The 27,385-nt window shown below is 30.8% G+C and overlaps 1 protein-coding gene across 3 annotated transcripts in view; it reads left to right on the forward strand.

The window, feature by feature from the left end:
- Positions 1-498: 498 nt before the first annotated feature.
- Positions 499-27,385, forward strand: part of LOC145296648 (potassium voltage-gated channel protein Shaker-like) — a 390,939-nt gene continuing 364,052 nt past the window's right edge. The window contains exon 1 of one of the 3 annotated variants that reach the window (XM_080142580.1): positions 499-934. Coding sequence is in view for 1 of the 3 variants with exons in the window: in XM_080142579.1 (XP_079998705.1) it covers positions 930-934 (5 nt within the window). In the remaining 2 variants the exon portion in view is untranslated. The remainder of the gene's footprint in view (positions 935-27,385) is intronic. The other 2 variants (XM_080142579.1, XM_080142581.1) reach the window with 2 other exon arrangements.

Below are 27,385 nucleotides of genomic sequence, written 5' to 3' on the forward strand. Positions count from 1 at the left end.
AAGAAAAAAAAGAAAAGCAAATTCCAAAAAAAATCTAGCAGTTCGATTGAAGAAACTATAAGATCATAAAGTTTTTTAGCATCTAAGGACATCAATTGTGAAGGGGTGTGACCCTACTGCCTGTCGGGTTAGTCGGAAATATATACGCCAAGACGGCACAAGTGTCGAAGGGTAAAGCGGTGCCTCAGAGGATTGCTTTCTATGAGCGAAACAACTATACTCCACTCTGATACACGAATGAGGACTAGGTAAGTATTACACCAGTTCTGAACTGGTAGAGATACAGTCATTTCTGGCTTTCAATAAAGTTTAACGCCAAGCATCCAGGTTTAATTGTACGCTCCCTAAACCTCAAGCGAGAAACAAATATTAATTTTCTCCTGCGCCGCTGTTGCATCAAAGAGCAAAACGACAACGCTATGAGCGAGAGGTGTGAATCAGTATCCAACGTCGACGCTATGTTTTTAGCTTTGGTAGAAGTGGAGAACTGGCAAGATTATATATTAGTCGGATAGGGTTACTAGTTGAGCTGCTGTAACTTGTTTTGCGCGCGCGCACTGCCTACCAATGCTTAGCTTTACTGCAATCTGCACTTATACGATTTGCATCGGCACCGTAGAAGAGGAGGAGGAGGAGGAGTAGCAGCGGCAGCAAGAGCTGAGTTTCGGGTCGTCCACCAAAACAGTGTAGTCTTTATATACCTCATTCGATCTCCCTCTTCTCCTTACTCTTTCTCTATCTCTCTTTCTACGCCAAACCTTCTTTCGATCTCCCCCTCTCTCTTTGTTCATGTCCCTTTCTTCATCTTACTTATGTCTCTCAGTCGTTCTTCCTCTCCATCTTGCTACAAGTCTACGCACTCCCTAGTCCTATGTTAAGGGACGGACGGGTTGGATGTCTGCAGCAATATATAGACCTCCAGGCCGGAAATGAGGTAGGTTAATATTATTATTATCATCACCACCATCATTATCATAAGCATCATCCCCAACAGCATCATTGTTGTTGTTGTTATTATTATGTATTTATTTATTTATTATTCAAAAGTTATTGCACCATAGTAATTTCTTAACAGTATATTTCGGAAGAATGTTAGTCCAATTATTCACGATAATTCACTCGGTTTCCATCTATCTATCTATCTATCTATCTATCTATCTATCACAATTCGTTCACGTCTCTATTATCTACTATCAATCTCTTTACTAATCTATCTATTCGCTAATGCAAAATATGTAAAAAAAATAGATTGTCATCAATTCTATTTGATGAGATGTATCTCCAAATATAATATATTCATGTCTATTTACATCTTAATTATTTTGTCCTTTTATAATGTGTAGATAATATCACCTATTGACTTAATACTTACACATCACAACATTATATATCAGCCTTTTATGTATATATATATATATATGTATGTATATATATATATATATATATGTATATATATATATACATATATATGTATATAAGTTAATCTTCCTAAATAGTATGTAAAATGTACTTCTACTACTGCATGTTTTCATTACCATAATTAAAGCAAAGAAGACATATATATATATATAGTTCTATATATAAATATAGTTATATATATATCGTGTGTGTGTGTGTGTGTGTGTGTGGGTGGGTGGGTGAATAGGTTTATTTTGGATATGAAAACCGTGTATAGCAAAGCATTGTATAATTTATATATTAGCGTAAACAGAGAACAAAGTATCTGTTTATCGATCTTTCCTTTCACACACACGTACACATACGTGTATGTGTGCGTGTGTGTGCGTAAAATGATAGGTAGATCGATGGATACATTCTACAACTCTATAATATATATATATATATATATATATATATGTATATATGTGTGTATGTATGTGTGTGTATGTGTATGTATGTATATGTAAGTATATATATATGTATATATATATATATATATATATATAGGTATATATATATGTATATTATACAAAATAAATCTCTGAATAACTTCGATTATGTGATATCCATATGTATATATTACACATATTGAAAAAAAAATGAGTGTGAAATAGATTCTATTTCTGTATAGCTATTTGAATGTATACTTTCACATTATAGATTATTTGATATAATTTCATATGTACATATATAATATTTACAAATACATATAAATGCATACATAAGATACACTATATGGATCTTTTTAATTTATCAATCTATCTATATACCTGTATACGTACACACACATACACACATGTATATGTGTGTGTGCATGTATGCGTGTACAAATATATATGATCTTAACCTACCTCTAAGTTTTCGTTTCATGAAAAGATGCCAATAATTATTAATGCGATTTCATTGTCTTCCAACAATTACAAACGCAACATAGAAACCAAAAATGTGTTTTTCCCATTTCCCCAAATCTGATTTTTCCTTCTTCATCCGAACGCCACGAATCTCATTTCATTAATGCGCCAATTCGTTTTACTTACGACTTTCCCCTCCTACATGCGCATGTCCGTTTATCTTTGCCATTTCTGTTAGCCTCGTACCTGAACTAACCGAAAGCGATGCAGTAAACAAAAACAACAACCACAACAACCACAACAACAACAACAACAACAACAATGTCCTTCGTTTTGCTAAAGATCTAACTAATAAAGGTGATAGACGTTTAAAAATGTATTTTGTTTTAGTCATTTTAAAGGAAATAATGAATCTTATGAAAGAAAACAAATAACTCCGAATGAACAAAGGTTTATATATATATATATATATATATATATATATATATATATATATATATATTGTATAAAACGGTCTTCCAGTCTGTAATGTTTCTTCTTCCCACCTTCCCTGCTCACCACAATGCTCGTTGTCATCTTAGTCGGCTGCATACCTGCTCAGAGATCTGCTGAAAATACTAACAAACTTACCCTAACCCAGATCCTCCCTTCTTCTACCAAATATATACACACAAGCACAAGGACGGAACCATCCTTAAGACACTACCATTTACTGCGCTCATATAGCAAGTAAAATGTTATTTCTATCGTTAGGGTGACAGAAAAGGGAAACATGATTTCAAACTTAAGCGTGACGGACTAATAAAAAATGTTCATTTAAGCGTAAATATGTAAGGTCAAAGAAAAACACCATATAAACTATAGCATGACATATCGACAAAATCATTCTCTAAAGCATAAGTTTGAATAAGCAAACAATTTACGAGTTGAAACTTAGTCGTGACACTCTAACGATAATGCTATTTTTAACTTAAACATTACAAGTCAAGACAAACGCTATTTCTAAGTTAAAGGCAAAATAAAAAATATTGAAATTAAAACATTATAGGCAGAGAAAAATGATATTACTAATTTAAACACCCCAAGAAAAAATAAAAATGCTATTTCAAATTTAACATTACAGACCAAAAAATATTTCAAATTTAAACATTACAGACCAAGAAAAATACTATTTTAAATTTAAACATTAAAGGCCAGAAAACCTGTTATTCAAATTAAAACATTACAGGCCAAGAAAAATACTACTTCAAATAAAAACATAGCAGGCCAAGGAAAATTCTATTTCAAATTCAAATATTACAAACAAAAAATGATATTTCAAATTTAAGTATTACAAACAAAAATGATATTTCAAATTTAAGTATTACAAACAAAAAATGATATTTCAAATTTTAGTATTACAGACAAAAAAATATTTCAAATTTAAATATTACAGACAAAAAATGATATTTCAAATTTAAGTATTACAAGCAAAAAATGATATTTCAAATTTAAGTATTACAAACAAAAAATGATATTTCAAATTTAAGTATTACAAACAAAAAATGATATTTCAAATTTAAGTATTACAAACAAAAAATGATATTTCAAATTTTAGTATTACAGACAAAAAATGATATTTCAAATTTAAGTATTACAAAAGAAAATGCTACAAATTTAAATATTACAGAAAAAAATGAAATTTCAAATTCAAGTATTACAAACAAAAAATGATATTTCAAATTTAAGTATTACAAACAAAAAATGATATTTCAAATTTAAATATTACAAACAAAAAATGATATTTCAAATTTAAGTATTACAAACAAAAAATGAAATTTCAAATTTAAGTATTACAAAAGAAAATGCTACAAATTTAAGTATTACAAACAAAAAATGAAATTTCAAAGTTAAGTATTACAAAAGAAAATGCTACAAATTTAAATATTACAGACAAAAAATGATATTTCAAATTTAAGTATTACAAACAAAAAATGAAATTTCAAATTTAAGTATTACAGACAAAAAATGATATTTCAAATTTAAATATTACAGACAAAAAATGATATTTCAAATTTAAGTATTACAAAAGAAAATGCTACAAATTTAAATATTACAGACAAAAAATGAAATTTCAAATTTAAATATTACAGACCAAGAAAAATACTATTTCAAATTTAAGCATTTCAAACTAAAATAAATACTATTTCAAATTTTAATATTACAGACTAAAAATGCTATTGCAAATTTAAATATTACAGACTAAGAAAAATACTATTTCAAATTTAAACATTACAAACTAAAAAAAATACTATTTCAAATTTAAATATTACAGATTAAAAACTGCTATTTAAAATTTAAATATTACAGACAAAGAAAAATGCTATTTCAAATTTAAGTATTACAGACAAAGAAAAATGCTATTTCAAATTTAAATATTAGAAACCAAGAAAAATGCTTTTTAAAAATTTAAGCATTACGGATAAAGAAAATGTGATTTAAATTTGAACATTACAGACTAGGAAAAAATGTTATTTCAAATTTTATACATTACGAACAAAGAAAAAATGCTATATAAAAATTAAGATATTACAGACTAAAAAAATGCTATTTATAATTTACAAATTGCAGACAAAGAAGGAAGCTATTTCAAATTTAAACATTACAGACTACAAAAATGTTATTTTAAATTTAAACATTACAGACAAAGAAAAGTGCGATTTCAAATTTAAATATTACAGACGAAGAAAATGTTATTTCAAATTTAAACTTTACAGACGAATAAAATTTATTTCAAATTAAGACATTACGAAGACAAATGCTATTTCATATTTAGACATAAAAGATTGCAAAACGTTTTTACAAATTTAAACATTTCAGACAAAAAAGTGGTATTTCAAATGAAAACATTACTAAGAAAAATGGCATTCCATATAAAAATATTACAGACCAAGCAAAATGCTATTTAAAATCAATATATTACACGCATAGAAAAATGCTATTTAAAATTTAAATATTACAAAAAATGCTATTGTAAATTTAAATATTACAGACCAAGAAAATTGTTATTTCAAATTTAAATATTACCGACGAAGAAAAATGCTATTTCTAATTTAAATATTACATAACAAGAGAAATGCTGTTTCAAATTAAAACATTATAGACCAATAAAAATTCTATTTAAAATTTAACTATTGCATATTAATTAGATGCTATTTCAAATTTAAACTTTACAGACCAATAAAATGCTATTTCAAATTTAACATGTGAAAAACTTATGAAAATTGTGTTTGTAATATAAGCATGACAGACAAATGAAAATCAAGTTCCAAATATAAATGTGATAGATCAAGAAAATCCTATTTCAAAACTAAGTGGGGTACACCAAGAAAAGTTACATTTCAAACTTAAGCCTGAAAAGTCGAAAAAATGCTATATAAAACTTAAACCTAATAATGTGGAAAACTTAAGAAAAGTCCATTTCAAACCGGGGTGTGACAGACTAACGGAAATTCTTATTAAATCATACGTGTTACAGACCAATACAATGTTTTTCAAACCTAATTGTGATCGATCACTGAAAAATCACATTTCAAAATGACATGAAAATAACCAATTCAATGTAACCTAGATATTTTGACTGCTATCACAATCAATACACCAACTGTCATAAAGCGTGTAGCTTTGAAAATAGCGTAGATTTATAAAGAGAAATTATCCGTGACCGAGCTAACCAAAATGCTGCTGATGGGACTCATTCCTAGTTTTTTACTGTGTATATTACATATCTTACTAACTGATGCATCACTCTCACGTGGTTATAGTTATAATCTAAATAATAATAATAATAATAATAATAATAATAATAATAATAATAATAATTTTGAAAACAGAAAACGTATAATTGTAAGTATACCCTACCCACCTACCCCCTAAATCCTGTAGTGTCGGCATCTATTAAGACCATACCAATAATAAAGAAGATTCGAGAAAGATAGAAAGACCAAGAAGAGAAAGCACTAACCAGACCTTCACTAGATAAGTGCGAAGAGGATTGTGACGTTAAGGAAGCTTATTGCCACCAAGTTCTCGTGATGATCGCTTGTTATTTCCAGCGTGAAATCAATGATAAGCAGACGTAGCGATGATACAAATTCAAAGTGTTTCGAAAGTAGTGATAAATACTGGAAATATGGGGAGACTTGTTGTCACACAGACTTCAGTGAACACCGTCGGTTGTTGTCAGTCAGCATATCTCTAACAATGACCTGTGTGAGAACTAGTAAGTAAAAATAATAATTAAAAGAAGAAGAGTTTGCATTATTTGGATTATTCGGACTACTGTTATCATTTTCTGTATTATTCTGACAACGATTCGGTTGATGTAACCTTCGACCTTCTTCAGCTGAGTCTTGCACTTTCGGGAATCTTTGTGTCGAACTCGGGAATTTGCACATAATTTATTTAATCAAAAGGGATAGTATACTCTCGTTCCGTCTCAGAATCCAATTTGCGAATTACATAAGATTTCTACTCAGTCTTGGCTAACGGAACGAGAGCATGCTACCCCCGCGAAGTAAATAAAGGGTTCCATTCGAAATTCCGTGCAGATACCCGAGTTCGACAGCAAAATTGCCGAGGTCGACAAGATAGATCCGCCGTTAAGTAGTTACATCGAGCGAAGAGTTATGCGAATAATACTCAAAATGAAAACAGTAGTTTGAATAATTGAAATACTACAAATTATTAATCTTCATCTCAAAATTTCATTTTTTTATTACCACTAGTTATTAAAATACTATTACGCTATGGCATTTCAAGTGATGTTCGTACGTTATCACTTTTCACCCATGCTTAAGAAACGAAATCGTCCGATCAGATTAAATGTTGATGTATCTGATCTTGGTAAGGTAAACAATTTCGACTTTACCCATTTTAAAATGGACTGTTCCAAATTCAAATTATACCCCCCCCCCGTAGACTGAAAGAGTAATAGATTTTTTAAAGTGGCATTCGTTTGATGTAATAGATACTGGCACTTATTTTCACGGTAAGCAGTCGGAGAAAATTGTGTAAAACAGAATAAAATTGCTACAGATATAAGTACTTCGAGATGTGAAAAGGATTGTGTTGCATAAACCCTATTTTACAGGAATTAAAGATTACTAAAATTTACTCAGTTTTCAATCTAGATGAATCGAAATTATTTAATTAAAACCATTGCATTGTGAGTTTTGTTTTTAAAAAAATAAAGATAAATATGTTTATAACCTACACTAATCTTGTCAAGAAATGGGCCCCTATTCCAAACCTCATAAAAAAGACGAGTGAATGTTTCTGGAGATATGCGTATAAAAATGATAGTGGTAACTATCAGTTTACTTACGTACGTGAGTTTTTACGTTGTTTGTGTATTGTCGAGAACAGTATCCACTCTTTCGAACAGGTAGGTGCAGATTCTGTATGTTCACGGACTCTGTCTTGTTATCTACATGCTCGCAGGTTCCATTTCCTAAATCCGTTGACATAATAATAATTTAGGGTCGTGTATACCATTCGATTTTACCCATGTTTCGTAAAATGTTGAGATGATAAATTGATGGTTAAAATCCTGCGTATAAATGAGCAACATTCTACTGGGGGTTGATGGTTCAATCCTCATCACAGGCGATAATAAAAATATAGTTCAGAATTCATTCAAACAGGCATAAGAACAACAATCTAATATGGATTAAATAAAGGGTTCGTTTGAAATTTGGTAAAGATTTCTGAGTTCGACATTACTATTTCCTAATTTAAAAAATGACTTTGTAGAAGGTTGGGCGCTACGTCGACCTAAAAGTTGTTAAAATATCATTCACTATGAAAAGAGTGATCCGAATAATAAAAATAATCTATTTTGCGTGGGTATATATATATATATATATATATATATATATATATATATATATATATATATATATATATATATATATATATAAACAAAGATATATTTGTTTATTTATTTAAATGATATTAGCTGACGATCACAATTAATTTATCGAAAAAAAAGGGTTTTTTTCTTGATAGCATTGACCCTGATATACATTATTTCAAGACGGATATTATTTTCAACGGTATATTATACAGAGTCATGGAGGAAGTAATTCAGTGGAATTTCCATGGAATGTGGATAGTTTTCTATACACAGTAGGTAACCATTTTTTTTTAATGCGTTTCTTTTTAATATTTGCTTATAAAATTATTGGTTGTATATAACTTTCAAAATATTCTGATTTTTTCCATACATGACGAATTTAAAACAAATTTTAACGATTTTCTATTCGGCGGTTTTAAAGCTTTTAAAATTCTTTTGTAATTTCAAATGTGGCACGAAATAACAAAAGATTAAACGGAATTGTTTACTTAGAAACCGAAATGCATTATTGTGGAATTTACATAGGATTGTTTTAAGCTAGCGCACGTTTAATGCAAGTAAATGTTCAATTAGTAACAAATTATGAGAATAATTGAATAAATTAGGTAATTGAAAGAAACACTCATATTCAAACATACGAGAACAAGTGCATAATTTCATCTATGGAAGTTTTTCGTGATTGTAAAATAAAATGGAATTTTGAAAATACCTTTCGACTACATTATTTAAAATGCTGTTACATGAATGTCAAGACAAATATTAGTATCAATATTAATAAGACAATCCCAACCGGATGAGGAAGCTCAAAATGCGAGATAGAGCAATGGTATAAATGAAAATTTAAAATCAAATTCAGTAAATTAAAATATTTACGATAAATTTATTATTCAACAAAGAATTCAAATATTTAAAGATTTAACTTGACATTTTTGTATTCCTTTTCGACTGAAAAATTTGTTTTAATTTTTTTTTTAATTTACAGGATTTAATTTCAAATTTTCCTTTATATATATATATATATATATATATATATATATATATATATATATATATATATATATATATATATATAAAGAAAATAAATGATGATATAAAATTATATACTATCATATATAGATTTATTCATTTATTCAAAGGTATTTATCAATCAGGGACGTAGTATAAGTGAGAACTTTTTATACTATGGTATTTCGAAGCCTAATGCTTCTCATCAGAAGAATAGAGAATATGCTAGGTAATATAATAGGGATGCAGCGTCTAGTGATGGCTACATTAGAAGCGAAATAAAATATTGAGGCTGCTTGATCTCTGTGATATAGAAGGAGTATAACTATTATTAAATAATGCAGGTGTATAGCATATTTGTCATGTGGATTTAAGATATATGTACAATATGTAGGACAATACGTGTTAATAAACTCTCTCTCTCTCTCTCTCTATATATATATATATATATATACACACAATTATATATATACACACAATTATATATATACACATACATGTTTGTATATATATATATATATATATATATATATATATATATATATATATTGTGTATTTAGGTAGCAAGTTTTCATTCAGACAAGTATTGTTAAATAGCACAGAGTGTTCTTTGTAGATTTTCAATTTTTCTAATTATTTTTCTTTTTTCACGGTTGAATCTGTGTAAGAAAGTTCCTTAGTCGTCTTGGTCCATTTTGTTTTTCAAGTACTTTCGACTGAGTTTTTTAACAGTTGTCTTCAAGCAGTTGTGATTATTGTTCGTTTAAAATCTGGATGCTATATATTTACAATTGTGTATATATATATATATTTATATATATATATATTTATATATATATATATATATATATATATATATATATATATATATATATATATAATCGAAAATAAAGATAAATGTTATCTTAAAATTAGAACCTATCCAGGTATAAACTGCTTAGTATGCTTGCTAGACCAATTAACAAACAGGAAAAATTGATGAGTAAAATCAAAATTCAATAAGCTATAATATTTGGTAAACCATTATTAATTCGAACAAACGATTATCATAACGAAAATGCTTAACCCATAGATTTTCAAAGATAGGCACTTTTATCAAAAGTGAAAAAATGCTTCCTTGGTTAGCATAAACTAAAAATATATAATAATCAATGCATATAAGAAAGTTTTTTGCGAAACAAAAGTTTTTAATAAAATAATTGACAAAAATTCAACCAATTAACTAATTAGCTAGTAAATTATTTGATTAATGGAATAGCTACCATATATGAATGTGTGTTTAGTAAATATTCTCGAAATATTATAAATTAGCGTCCACTGTCACTTCCCAATTTAATTCCCAGGTATTTATTAATTGGGATCATTTACGAAAATAATCTATAATCAAAAGAAGAAAACGTATTCCTCTCTCGAAAACAAAAGACGATTAAAACTGATTTAAAAGAAGACAAAACTAATCGATAGGAAAGAAAAGACAAAACTAATCGATATGAAAGAAAAGACAAAACTAATCGATAAAAAGTCGGATCCAACTGAAAAGTGAAAGAATATAAAATTAATCGATAAGTAGACAACACTCATATATACGTGGACAAGACAAATATATAAAAGAAGGCAGCAAACTTTTCTCTCTACCTTTATCCAATGTTAATAATAATAATAATAATAATAATAATAATAATAATAATAATAATAATAATAGGAAGAGGAAGAAGAAAAAGAATTACTAGTGCGACCTGTGGAAATTCAACAGCGGACGCATTCACATGTAATATATTGATGTTTTCATTCTGTAAATGTTCAGCATAAATGAAGACGCTCTGATATTATTGTAGCTCTTTTGCTTAAACTGCAAAATTATTTATCTAAGCTAGCTGGGACGCCCAGCGTAGCCCGATCGTAAAGTACGCTGAAATATGATATTCAATTCTTCCAGATTTCGTATATATTATAGAGTTAATATTCTATCGATTTTATATATTATAAAGTTGTGATTTATATATATATATATATATATATATATATATATATATATATATATATATATAGAGAGAGAGAGAGAGAGAGAGAGAGAATTCGTGGTAAAAATATTTATCACCAGAAATGAGAGTCCATAATTATTAAACACTCGGATGTAAGCGTGACGTAGAAAATAAATAAATAACACACACGCTGTCGAATTAATATATAGATAATAATAATAATAATAATAATAATAATAATAATAATAATAATAATAACAGTCATATTAATAATAACAATAATACTAGTATTATTGATAATAATAAAATAATAATAATAATAATAATAATTATTATTATTATTATTATTATTATTATTATTATTATTATTATTATTATTATTATTATTATAACGTGTTGAGCTTAGAAGTGTTAACAACTACCTTGCTAACAGTCCTAAAGTGTTACTCGCAGCAGTGGCGATAAAAGGAAGAGCTAGATAAAGATTCATTGTAAGATACACAGAATTACAAGGAACGAATCGAAGCAGAAAAGTTGGCTGAGTTGGTGAGAATAAAACTTCATGGTCAGTTTGATGGAGATACTAAAACACAAAAATGGAAAAGTGACTTGAAAACAGAGACAGAAAATCTTATATTTGTTGCTCAGGAACAGACGCTAAATACAAATGCAATAAATAAAAACATCTGTGGGAAAGACTGTTCTGATGAGTGCAGGTTGTGTGGTATATCTCTTGAAACAGTGTCACACATTGTTAGTACATGTTCTATGCTTGATCAGAAAGAGTACAAACGTCGCCATGACAAAGTTTGTACAAATCTGCACTTGAGTTTGTGCCAAAAGTTTGGAATCCAAGTGACGGACAAATAGTATCAACATCACCCAGAAGGGATAGTGGAAAATGAGGACGCTTAGATTCTCTAGGGTTACATGATTCAGTGTGACCGAAAGATAACTCACAGGAAACCGGATATTGTAGTTGTAAACAAAAAGATCAATGAATGCTAAATTTTTGATGTGGCTTGTCCAAACAACATCAACTTAACAGGCAAGAAGAATGAGAAACTACGCGACTATTAGAAACTGAAGGTGGAGATTGCTAGATGGTGGAATAATAAAACTTTCATCGTGCCAATAATCCTAGGTGTGCGTGGCTCAATTCCTGATGATCTTATGAAACAGCTGAATTCCTTGGGAATCAGGTACAACATCACCGTACTCCAGAAGTCAGTTCTTCTTGGCTCCGCAAACATCCTACGCCGAGTACTTTCAATATAATTGACTCTTTGACTATCCTCCCATGCTTCGGTGTAAAAGCCCGCTCTTGAGGGGGATAAAACCTGTGTAAAACATCACAACACTGTGAAGTGAATGGAATAATAACAATAATAAGTAATGATAATAATGATTATAATAATAACAATCATAATACTAATAACGATAATAGTATTAATAATAAAAATAATAATATTAGTAACAATAATGATAATAGTATTAATAATAATATTAATAACAATAATGATAATAGTATTAATAATAATAATGATACTAATATTATTAAAAATAATAGTAATACTACTACTACTAGCACTATAAATAATAATAATAATAATAATAATAATAATAATAATAGTAATACTAATTATAATAATAATCAAATATTTCATCTATGATCAAATTTAACGAAATGTTTTTCTGTTTTTTATTATTATAAAATTATTAAATGAAAATATGGTCACTTTTCTTATACATACAAGCATTGCAACAACACTGTATGAGCCAAAGGGAGATAAATCATTAATACTGAATAGATTATGATGGTTGTATGTTATCGATACACATTCAGAAGTAACGCGACAATGTGCCAAGACACATACAATTTAAAAAAAAAAAAAAGACTGACATTCTTATGTTTCATCCATCTAATCAGCCCGATGGTTTAGAAGAGATAAAATTATGAAGACAAAATATAAGTTTCTGAATCTTTTAGATGAGTATTGATAATTCGTAATATTTGAATTATTCAGAATACTGTGCACATCTTAGTGATTATTTTCACAACGTTTCGACCAGATGTAACACCTGACCTTCTTCAGGTGTATCTTGTCGAACTTGGAAAATCTTTTTGTTAAACTCAGGAATCTGCATGGAAGGATGTAACTTATATTTGAAGTAGCGTAAGTGATAAATTACTTGTTAAATTAAGGTGTAAGTTACACTCTTGTGCAGGTAGAAGCGGCACTCAAAATACGACCCTAAAATAGTTGTGACTTCTACATAGTCATGACTGACGAAACCATAGAATACTCCCACCTGTGGATTAAATAAAAGAATTCCGTTCAAAATTTCGTACAGATTTCTGAGAGAAAGATTCTTAAGTTCAACAAGATAGACCTGAAGAAAGTCGGAAGTTACATCAACCGAAACGATGTTAAAATAACACTCAAAATGAGAACGCTAGTCCAGATAATACGAGATATTCTTACGTATTATCCGATAAGCGCGTTACCGATTAGAAGCCGATTAAAAGCCGATATAGAATAAAATAATATATTACTACAACTGTAAGCAACACAACATCTCATCATCGCCTGCTTTTATGGATGTAAATCATTTCCATGTAGATATAAAGTTAAATATATTGTATACATTTGTATGCACGCTATCATCTCCTTTACTGATGAACGAATCATTGTGCATTTTGGAATCAATGACTCAATTGTGAGTAACAGAGGAACATTGTTTTTCTGGGTTTTTTTTTAACTTTTAACTTTTAACATTTGTAGAGTGCGTGTATACGAAGTAAGACATGAACGTCCATTCATCTCTCTCTCTCACTTTCTCCCTCTCTCTCTCTCTCGTATAAAAATTCTCCAAGTTCCAAATATCAATTTTCTCAGTTGGTCATTTATTAATTTTCAAAAGATATCCATTTCAATATTGTTTGTTTTATATTGCGACAAACAAGTCTAAAAATTATGTTATTGCTGCATATTTATTCAATACATAACGATTGCTATAAACAAACCAACTATGTTTCAAGTAAATGAGTAACACACACACACACACACACACACATATATATGCATAAAAAAACCCAAATATATATATATATATATATATATATATATATATATTATTTACTATAATATTTATATGCCTACAGACACTAGTATTTCATTCTTTCGGAAATCATCAGTGCATGGTGTCACGATTAACTCCGGTCGACCGATTCGAACCCGGAAATGAAGCCTTTCTAACTTCCTAAGCAAGGATCAAATCCTTGTCCTTAATATATATATATATATATATATATATATATATATATATATATATATATATATATATACTTATAATATAATATACATATATATATATATACATATATATATATAATATATATATTACATATATTACATATTTTTTGCTGAATTTGCAGATACCGGCCATCCTCTCCCCTTAAATAATTTTTATTTTTTTATATTTTTTATTCTTATTTTATTTTATTTTATATTTTATATTTTATTTTTTATTATATTTTATTTATTTATTTATTCTTTATTTCTATATATTTATTATTTATTTATTTATTTTTATTTTCCTTTTAGTGTCGTTTAACAACTCTTGCTGATATTTTTTTAAGTGATGACCTGTACATTTCATTTGACTTACATTATTTTGCCCTATATATTTTTTCGCGCCTTTAACATTTCCTGTCTAGGTCATTTTGACTTTTGTTTCCCTTTATTTTATATTTTATATTTAATTTTATCATCATTTTTTTTCTCTCTTCTTTCTCTTCCCAGATCTTTCTTATCTATATTTATGTCTCGGAAGTAGAGTGAAAAGCACATTTTATTTTTATTTTATTAATATTATTGAAATCTTTTCTTTTTTTCCTTGTACATATTTTTGTGAATTATTCCATGGATTTCTGCCTTTGGATTATTATGGACCATCTTCTTCCAATTACGGGATTTCCTTGGATTTTACTTGTACAAATGGAAATTCTTTTAACTTTCTTGAAGTTTTACATTTGGATTTTACCGTCACTGGATTTTTTTATCTTCCACCAGACTATCCATTCGTGTGTAATCACCTTTTTCTTTACCATATTATCCCTGCTTCACTTTTTTTTTGTTTTCAAATAAGATCTTTGACTTACTTGTTGCTTCATCAAATACTTACGCATGCAAAATCCGATCCCGCATTTTGCTAATTCCTACCCTCTGATGAGAAGGAAAGTATTTCTTCGAAACTCCGCGGATTAAGGGCTATCCATTTATCTAGTGTTTCCTTTTCAGATTAAATATGTTTTTAACTCATTTTAAAGTGTTTTTTTAACATATTTTATTAACTGTTTGCTCATATATATATTACATATATGTATACATATATATATTACATATATATATATACATATATATATTACATATATATATTATTATATATTTTATATTATATATATATTACATAATATATATCTATTACATAATATATGTATACATATATATATATGTATATATATATATATATATATATATATATTACATAATATATATATTACAGGATAATCGCCCAAACATATACACATATACTTATGAACTTTGCAATATATATTCTAGGTCACATTGAGTAACATAGGCACGTTTTATTATTTTAAAGGATCAAAGCAAATTGTAATTCAAACTAAAGCGTGCACATAACTTGTAATATAGCTGTGTGGATGCATCTGAAAATAAAAGCGTGGCCGACGCACGAGGTTCAAAGAATCTGTTTAAGTCACGCGTGTCTCGTCCATAAACCACATAAACATAATTCACCCATAAACCACATAAACATAATGCATCCATAAATTACGTAAACATAACGCATCCATAAACAAAACAAACAAGAGGACTACTCAATGCAAAATTATAGCAACACACCCTGGCTATCAAGATAAAAACTAGACTTTTTTTTTTTTTTGCAAGTAAACGATTCTCTTAGAAAATTTTATCGGGTGTGAATTATTCATAATATTGTGAAAGATATAGTAATGAAATACAAGGAAAACCAGATAAGTTAAATAATGCTATTTGTTAAAACACGCATACAATATAATCACACACACACACACACACACACACACACACACACACACACAAATATATATATATATATATATAAATATATATATATATATATAAATATATATATATATATATATACATACAATAGTAAGAAATGAGTTCTAAAGTAAAAATTTACAAATCGTTTTGATTATTCGACAGAATACTCAAAAACTGGTGTGCTAGGAATCCTTAATCCACTGAGTTTTAAAGAATGGTAATTCTTCTCACCAGAGTAAAAACTGTTAGAAAAATAATCAGATAGTCACGCTAAATATTAGCATTTCCATGTATTTGCTGGTTACCTCATAGGGTGAAACTAAAAGTTTTATGATTTGTAGTCACAAACCATTAAAAAGATAAGAATGTAAATATAGAAAAGAGTTTATGCGGGCAGTTAATTCAGAGTTCAACATTAAGGCAAAAGATAACCAAGCGTATATAAAGAAAACGTCCAGTGTAATGGAGGTTATCAGTTGCAGGTAAATCAACAACAACGGGTGCTCGCCTCAGTAGTTTAAGTTGGAAAACAAAATATCAGAAATTGGAGTTTAAAATTTTGAAGACAGCTAAAATAATGCTTTCATTTTGGCTGAATGAAATATATATATTTATATATATATATATATATATATATAAATATATATATATATATATATATATATATATATATATATAATAAATGGATAGTCCTTAATCCGCGGAGTTTTGAGGAAATACTTTCCTTCTCATCAGAGGGTAGGATTTAGCAAAATGCAGGATCGGATTTTGCTTGAAAAAGTATTTTATGAAACTACAAGTAAGTCATAGATCTTACTTGGTAACAAATAGTGAAGCAGAGGGAATAGGAGGAAGTAAAAGATGATTTCACGTGAATGGATAGTCTGGTGAAGGGTAAAATATCCAATAACGGTAAAATCCAAAAATCCAAAATCCAAAAAAAGTTGGTTAAATTTCCATTTCCACAAGTAAAATTCAAGGGAATCGTGTAATCAGAATATATATATATATATATATATATATATATATATATATATATATATATATATATATATATATATATATAGTTTTACAGGATCATTTTCTAAACAAATACAGAGGCAGGTATGAACTATATATTTCTAGGTAACATTATATGAAATCAAATCTGAGAGCAAAAAAAAAACGATAATCATGCATATGTAAGTTGATTGGCTTTACCTTCTCATTAAAGCATGTGTTCTTCAGAATTTTCTGATCCATTCTCTGCTTCTTTTGTTCAAGCTCGTTTGATTCGTTGGTCTAGTGGTCTCCGTCAACTGGCTGTTTTGACACATCATTACAATCCGGCTTCCTATTACAGTAGCTCCTTTCCCAAAACTGCAGACCTGTAAAACTCTTTTCCTGCTGTTTTCTTCCTACTTATATCATTTATACTTTTCAAGACTGATTATAGGCATCACTTGTCTTTGCGATAATCATTCTTGTTAGCGTTTTACATTCAGTGGCTTTATGCTTTGTCTAGAGCGATTTCCATAAAAACTTTAAAATAATACTAATAAACGAACCATTAATTAAACTTAAAAGTGTCTTTCAATATCTTTTATTACCACGTTGACAAGATGTAAAAAGGCATCATTATGGATAGGGATAATGAGGGCGGTAGACCAACTTCGTAAAGGCACTATGGACCCGTTTGAAAATAATTGAATATATATGGTATTCTAAGTGAGATCACCTAAGATGATAAACAATAAATATATCGTATTTATTCTAGAGTATTAATGCTGGAGCCCCTCAGGGGTCAATCCTGGGCCCAACTCTCTTCCTGATCTACATCAATGACCTCCCTAACACATACTTAAATCATTCGTTGACATCTATGTTGATGACACGACCATCTACGGCAACACATCAAAGGCTGTAAATGACAAAGTTCTCTCTGATTCTCTCTCCTCTGATCTCGAGCGCGTGGTACAGTGGGGGAAGACGTGGCTGGTTACCTTTAATGCATCTAAAACCAAACTCCTATCCTTACATCATCAACGCTCTGATCCTCATCTGGCATCAATTGTGATGGATGGCTCTCGTCTGCGAGAGGCCCCGTGTTTTGACAAGCTTCTGGGTTTGACCTTTACTCCTGATCTGAAATGGAACACGTACATCAAGTCGGTTGCCAAGGTCGCTGGAAAGATGGTGGGATCCTTCTACCGCTCCAAGAGATATCTCAATACTGATGCAATTCTCTATCTATATAAAAGCCAAGTACGTGCAAGGATGGAATACTGCTGCCATATCTGGGCAGGAGCTGCTAAAAACAGCCTATCCTTCCTTGACAGAGTACAAAATAGACTTCGTGGCTTAGTGGGGGATGCCCTTTTCTCTCCCACAGAAGAGACGTTGCGAGCCTATCCTTTTATTGTTATTTCTATGGCAGGTGCTCGTCTGAACTCCAATCTCTGGTCCCTCCTCGCCAATCTTTCACGAAAAACACCCATCTAGCTTAATCCACTGTGAAAAATTTCCCCCACTCTTTATCTGTTCCTAAATAAAAACGTGGATTCCATGAACAGAGCTTCTTTCCTAGAACTGCACGCCTGTGGAACTCTGTTCCGTCTGCCTGCTTCCCACCTAACTACAACTTGGATGTCTTCAAGTCCAACGTTAACAAATTCCTAATGAACCGCCCCCTTAAGTAAACACTTCATCAAATCTCCACACTAACGTAATGTACTTGCAATAACCCTTATCCCTAAGTGGTTCCCGGGCCTTTATAAGTGGTGACCAATGTGTAAAAAAAAAAAAAAAAATAAAATAAAATAAAAAAAAGAGGTAATACATGGGAGGAAGGTGTGGTTATAACCTAGATATCGAATGATGTATATAGATATTGGACATTAGCGAAAATCTTAGCAGAAAAGAAGTTTTGTTAAACTAAACGATGTATTTAGGTATTATAGATTTTCCCTGTCAATGTTAATAGGGATCTTTTCGGGAAGATGACATGTTTCTGTAGAGAACTGACTCGAAGGTATTAAACGATGAACACAGACGAGTACGTATGTTGAGTTCATCCATCGCAAGATAAAGGCTAATAATAAAACAACGGCGAGGGAAGCGGTGTAATATATTAGCAAACTTTACCTGACGTAGATCTTTAACAGGCAAAGATGTTTATTGCTGATCGGCAACGACATGAATCGTATTAACATAATAATACACGAAAAGAAATGGTTGCGTGTGCGAGGCAGATAAAGAGGAAGGAAGTACGAATATCTACGTATAAACGGCTGTGAGTTTTCCCTCGACACCAAACCCAACAGAGTCTAGGCGATTGTTACGGCCTTTTCGCTGTTAACTGAGATATGGTTTTCGTCCTGTGCATTCATAGGAGGTCTACTCTCCTCGGCTTTGGGAAAGGTGGTAGTTTATTGTTAATTGCTTCCTACGCACATACTGAGAAATACCGAGAGCCTGCTCAGGCATTTTTTGCAAGTCAGAGTACTGTTCATCTAGGATGCTGCCTTTTCTTGTGTCACATTATAACGGTGGTTACATCGTTAACGACACGGGTTGGCAACCTGAATTTTCCACGCTCGAATCCAGCTAGTTCCACAAAAATCACTTTCACTTAGGATGTTGGCAATCTTCTCGTTGCCTCTCCCGTAATTACCCGAAATCTTTCTAGAAATAATTCTGACTAGAAAAATATGAAGGGAAACCAATGTCAACAATAGCATTTTCAGATTCATACGATATTATGATGATCATCTCGCCGCGGGAGAAAGGCTAATAATGTGACGCTGTTCATCTGTATACCTATATAACTAACATGCTGAACGCTCGGCATTAGCTGACCGTACATTACGCTTAAACATGATATTTTAATTCATGCAGATTGCGTATGTATTATTATAGAATCAATCCTCTATTGATTATTATATAGTACCATTGATTAATTTTCCCGGTAGACTAATTCGCAATATATATATATATATATATATATATATATATATATATATATATATATATATATATATATATATATATATATATATATATATAATGAAAATGTCGTTCATCAAATTCCTTTCCTATTTATTTACAATATCACGTCAACTTATATTTGGGCTTGGCAATGAATGCCCTCGAAAATTCACTTCTGATTAATGTTTAGTTTTAAAATATGCAAACGAAGAAATGATTTGCGGCGATTTTAAACAGTCTTCTTTTATCGTAAATTGAATTCATTAATAAGAAAAAATTAAACTAAAACACCCGGTCTGGAACAGGGGATCATTCGATCTATAGTAGAATGCTCTATCACTGAGCTATATCTCCAGATTATAATAAATCTTTTTTTTTTAAAAAGAAAATAAGATTTGTTGATATTTTATTATCTCATTTGGCCGGTGTAACGTAAAATATTCCTCTGTAAAAATTATTCTTTTTCATTTATAAGAAAGAACAGCCTTTTTTTTAGGGTCGGATGTTTTCGATTTCATCAGATGAATTTCTGTGCAAAACATATCTAGGAACACTGTCAGACATATAAATTGGCTTTTTGTGAAATTTACAAAAGAGAGACTCAGCTATTTCGGAACCTATAAAAAAGGAACACACACACACACACACACACAAAAAGTCACTTTTATATGATAGTAGAGCTGGAGATAGGGATAACTGTCACCAACTGGCCGAAAATTTAATTGTCAACCGATTTGGGTTTTTTTTAACTGAATTAGTTTAAATGTAAAAATATTATTATTGCAATTCTGAAACCTTTTTAAATACATTATTTGCTAAGATATTCTTTGTTTAATTTAATTTTTATTTTAGAATGGAAGAAATAATTGAATTTTTCTATCTTTTTACTAAAATATACCTCATTTATTTACCGATAATTACTCGAAGTGACCCCAGATAAGATCAAGGGAAATTAAAATGGTGTCTTTACATTTCGTATTGAAACGTATATGGACGGATTATCTGTAAACATCGATTTATTTAGCAGAAAGACAAACATTAAGTTTTATATCATGAGAAGACTAGACCCTCCGGGCGAAGACAGTTTATCGCGCTAGAAGAGTATTCACACCTGAGAGTATCCTGTACTCCTACAAAGCTACCATTCAACCATGCATGAAGTATTGTTGCACATCTGAGCAGGTACATTTACCACTAGTTTTCCCCTCTTCGATAAGTTTTAAAAAAGAGTTTCCTATCTAATAAGTCCCACTTTGTCAACTAAGCTTCAACCGCTGTCCCATCACCGCAATGTTGCATCTCTGTGCCTGTTTTACAAATGTTTTAATGGGATGTGCTCTGATGAATTAATTGCACTTGTGCTCCCTCGATGTATATATCCTCCACCAACCCGCTTAACAACAAAATCACACCTTTTGAGGTCCCTAAATGCCAGAAAGCTTTCTGTTATAATAGTTTCTTTCCTTCGACCAGCTAGACTTTATAATTCCCTTCCTGCTACCTGCTGCCCTAATCGTACTGATATGCAGAAGTTTAAATGTTACGTAAACAATATCTAGTTAATCTTTCCTTAACAGTAGCCCTTACATCCAAGTGGCAATATGCCTTGTTTGAGATAAATATGAGCAAAAAAAATATTAATAAAAATCAAAAGTATCAACTTTTTATAAATAGCAGGTGCGGACGCAGACCTCACAATATTATTGATTAAAAACAGATCTACGATCCTGTCGTTAATACATAATCTAGTCCACACCTCGGAGGAAATCTGCGTCAGGTTAGTGTCAAAGACGGAATAATCTGTTTTGAATTTTAGATATTATTCATCCGGGACAACTCTGGTCAAGAAAATACTAACTTTGTGGGCGTTTGTTTCATCGTATTTTAGTTTTAGCTGGACATACATGTAAATATACATGTACATAGACATTTGCATTTTTTATAATAGATATTTAATATATCAGATATAATTGCTATCATTTTATACTTAAATGCATCTATTATTTTTAGTAATGCTAATGACTATATATTTCGATCGCGTTTTTATATGCTTAATAGTTTTAGAGATATATACTGCCAAAATAAGTTCACGATTATTTAAAAATTGAAGCGTGACAAAATGGGCGGACAGAGGTTCTTATAGTTAGGCAAGGACGCGTCTCAAGAAATGAACCTCATAACAAAAGGGGACGATTTCGAAGAGAGAGAAAGAAATGAACGCTAACCAGCTTCGAGGAATAAAATCTGATTTTGAAATTAAGAGGTGAAGGCATGTGCACGACACTAGCGGCGCAGATGGCATCGCTTCGATTGATGAAGGGGACCAGCAGTTGTTGCTAGGGCAGAAGAGTGAACGGCTGGGGAGAAGATGAAGACAGGGGAAAATAAAATGATAGATAATAGACCCAATAAGTATCAGAGAAAGAGAAATAGAGGGGGAGGGGTATATAGAGAAAAAAGAGTGAAAGCATAGATAAGTATAGAGGTAGAAAGAGAAAGTGTGTAGAGTGTAAGAGGAGGAAAGGGCAGAGAAAGGGGGAGGGCAAAAGAAATAGAGAGAGAGAGAGTTTCCTCTTCTACTTCAAGCCTCTCTCTCCCACTCTTTATATTCTCTCCCCCCCTCTCTCTCTCTCTCTCTCTCTCTATCTCTCTTTAAACCTCACGTTATCCTTTTCATTTTAAACTTGATGCATGCATTTGTGAACGCTTGACGCCCACGCAAGGTTTCTATTTCGTTTCGCTAATTCTTCGCGTAGCTCTGACATAACTTGCCGCCTTGCAAAGGGACCAACTGCATATTTGAGCTTCAATTAAAAGTTTATAATATCGAAATTACAGAAACACACACATTATATATATATATATATATATATATATATATATATATATATATATATATATATATATATATATATATATATAAAGGAGACTAACGGGAGCAATCATAATGCAGAGAGTGTCGGGGAGGCGTGCTGAGCACATACGTTGCATTACCGCTTTTCATGTGTCAATCGATACATCGATCTTTAAAATAGAAATATATGCATTTCAAGGTGTGCATTTCCTTACATCTTAATGCACTTCAGTATAGATGCATACTTACGCAAAGACGTCAGTTTTATTTCTATGACTGCAAACAAGCAGACTTACTCAGCACTCGTCTGTCTGTCTATCTATCTATCTATCTTTATATGTTGCCTGTCTGGTAGCAAAGGTACTTAAGCTTCTTCTTTAATGCATATTTAAATCTATGAAATTTTATAGTTCCGTTTAGTAATTTTCAAATTCTACTGATTATTATTTATTTTATTATATAGTATGCTATCATACCAGTGGAACCTGTGGAAATTTCACAAACGAATCTTTCATATATAATATGTCGCAACGGAAATCCAACGATATCATCATTACATCTTTAGACAAAACACATATTACCTTGGATCCTAGTCAGAACACGAAGAAGGGTTATTTTATTTTCGCTCACGGCCCAAAAGCGACATCGTTTTTTTTTTAATTTTTTTTTTACGTGGCGTCGTCGGTGATCGGAAGATCAAAAGAAGGATAGAAGATGATGAACAACGAACATTAAATTACATATAAATTTAATGTTTGTAGTATGCTATCATCTTCAATACTTCTTTTTTAATAAATAAGATATCCCGATCGAATAAGTTATACGCTGGAAACTGTGACACATATACCTGCGTACGTTAAAGGTACTACCTTATTAACATAATATATATATATATATATATATATATATATATATATATATATATATATATATATATATATATCTATATATATATATATATTTATATATATATATGTATATAATATATAATAATATATATATATATGCATGTGTGTGTTTATATATATATAAATATATATATATATATATATATATATATATATATATATATATATATATATATATATATATATATACGAGGGGCATTTCAAAAGTATTGCCTCCAGTGTTTTATTTCGACTGAATGGATCAGATGGAATTGCAAATTGCATCTTCATGATTACGCATTCATTACCTGAAGTTTTCATCTCTCTGTTGCCGATATTGACGGTGTCAGACGCTAAAGAAGCAACTTCTGTCATAGACATGCGTCAGAAGGAGAGACGAGTCACTGAATCAAAAAATGCAGAAAAAATTGAACTGATGAACGTTTACAAACCGATGCAGTTGATGTCAGCGCAATTAGGAGATGGGTTAGTCGATTTTTGAGTGGCGACAAAAATGAGAGACACAAAGCGCGGATTTTCCGACCGAGGCATTGATCATCGCTGGCAAGAGTACATTGAGAATTGTGGCGACTGTGTAGAAAAATAAATTATGAACTACAAGTGACTCGTTTCAATGCTACCACTGCCATCTTCGTAGGTCTTCAACTTTTTAGTTCTTTTATTAAAAAAAAAGAAATAGGTCTTGCTTTTAGAACGACCTTCGTCTATCTATCTATCTATCTATCTATCTCTTTCTCTCTCTCTCTCTCTCTCTCTCTCTCTCTCTCTATATATATATATATATATATATATATATATATATATAAGTTAGAACGTGTGTATGAGTGACGACACTTCTCAAATAATATGATCAACGTATTTTTGATCTACACACATGAAATTATGTATATAAGGCGTTCAGACATGTGGAAAATTTTTCTTATGTCTGAACGCCTTATATACACAATTTCACGTTTTCCTTTCAAAATAAAAAAAAGGGGCTGCTACGGGGTCCAAATTTAAAAATTGGTTCGTTGAGTGTCATCAGATTTTAATGTTTGCTAACTGTTTAACGAATGCGCATGCGTGAATAGCACATATTACAGATTACTTATGTTAAAAATAAATAGTTTGAAAACGTTGTCTAGAGATCGTATAACGCTTGTCTAATGGTTATCGTACTTAACTCATTGCTTTAGGTTTTGGTTTCGATCTCAATTCGAGTATTTTTTTTTTTACTTACGAGACGTGAACGATTTAGAAACAAAAAAAAACAAAAAAACATAATACTTGCAGGCAAATGTCTCAGTTTCTCAGTTTCTTTCCGGTTTTTACTTCATTTTTTAAAGGAATTTAGAGTTATGTTTATAACAGGAAACGCCGGGCGCATCTGCTAGTATATCTAAAATGTGTGTGTAAGAACACTGCTCTATATACTCCACGAATGTTTGATCTACAGAATGGAAATTTGCTTTGTGGAAAACTTTTTAATCGGCTTCCATCCAGAAAAACAGACTGTTAAGAGGTCAAAATTGAAAAATTGTTACATGGGGTTCGTCAGATTTTCATCTGTTTGTAAACAGGCGAATGCGTGTTAGTGAATCGTCTACGTGATATATATTACTTATGTGAAGAATCAATAAATTTGAAAACACTGTTCAAAGACCTTTTTAAAGTTGACCTAATGTTTATTATAATTGACTCACCGTCTTTAGGTTTCGATTTCAGCTCGAGTATTTTTTCTTAATTACAAGAAGTGAACTGTTTAGAAAAAAAACATAATACTCGCATACACATGTCTCAGTTTCTTTTCGTTTCCTTTTTTTTGTACTTCATTTTTTAAAGGAATTTAACGTTACATTTATTATTAACGGAAATTCTTACTATATTTATGTTTATAATAAATAAGAATTTTGCATTAATAAAAATATAATATTTATGCGTATTTTACGCCCAGGCAACGCCGGGCGGCCTGCTAATTTTGCTAATTCCTACCCTCTGATGAGAAGTAGAGTATTTCTTCGAAACTCCGCGGATTAAGGACTATCCATTTATCTAGTGTTTCCTTTTCGGATTAAATGTGTTTTAAACTCATTTCAAAGTGTTTTTAACATATTTTATTAACTGTTTGCTCATATATATATATATATATATATATATATATATATATATATTACATGGGGATCACCACTTATCAAGGCCCGGAAGCCACTCGGGGATAAGGGTTATTGCGTTTACAATAATCAATGGGATAATATCATAGTAATAGTTGGTATTGGAGATTTGATAACGTGTCTTACTTAAGGGGGCGATTAATCAGGAATTTGTTTATGTTGGACTTGAAGACGTCCAAGTTGTAGTCAGGTGGGAAACAGGCAAACGGAATAGAATTCCACAAGCGTGCACTTCTGAGAAAAAAGCTATGTTCCTGGAATCTACGTTTTGCTTAAAGAGTGGGGGAAATTACTGACAGTGGTTTTAGCTAGACGGGTGTGTATCATGAAGGATTGGCGAGAGGGGACCAGAGATTGGAGCTCGGACGAGCACTTGCCATAGAAATAAAGATAAAACAAATACAGGCTCGCAACGTCTCTTCTGTGGGAGAGAGGTTGTAGGGAAGAGAAGAGAGCATCCCCCACTAAGCCACAAAGTCTATTTTGTAATTTGTCAAGGCAGGATAGGCTGTTTTTTAAAGCTCCAGCCCAAATGTAGCAGCAGTACTCCATCTTTAGGCGTACTTGGTTTTTATAGAAATCCAGAATTGCATCAGTAGTGAGATATCTTCTGGAGCAGTAGAAGGATCCCGCCATTTTCCCAGCGGCCCGGGCAACAGACTTGATGTAGGTGTTCCATTTCAGATCAGAAGTTAGGTCAAACCCATGAGCTTGTCAAAACATGAAGCCTCCAGCAAGAAGAAAGCCATCCATTTTAATTGATGCTAGATGAGGAACAGATCGTTTATGATATAAAGTTAGGAGCTTGGTTTTAGATGCATATAAAGTAAATAGATATCTCTTCCCCCACTAAACTACGCGCTCAATATCAGAGCAGAGGGAATCAGAGAGAACATTGTCATTTACGGCCTTTGATGTGTAGCCGTAGATGGTCGTGTTATCAGCATAGATGTCAACGAATGATTTAAGTATGTGTTTTGGGAGATCATTGATGTAGATCAGGAAGAGAGTTGGGCCCAGAATGGACCCCTTGGGGCTCCAGCATTAATACTGTGGGCCTCTGATTGCTTCCCATATACCACTACTTATGAACCTATCAGAGAGAAATGATTTAATTATTGAGAAAAAATTTCCAGTTGTGCCGTAGCTGGAAATCTTGTGAAGTAGGCCCTTATGCCAAACCTTATCGAAGGCCTAGATTCTATGATAATACATACAC

The sequence above is a fragment of the Euprymna scolopes genome, chromosome 17 (assembly GCF_053919585.1).
Source record: "Euprymna scolopes isolate OS-2025 chromosome 17, ASM5391958v1, whole genome shotgun sequence".
NCBI lineage: Eukaryota > Metazoa > Mollusca > Cephalopoda > Sepiida > Sepiolidae > Euprymna > Euprymna scolopes.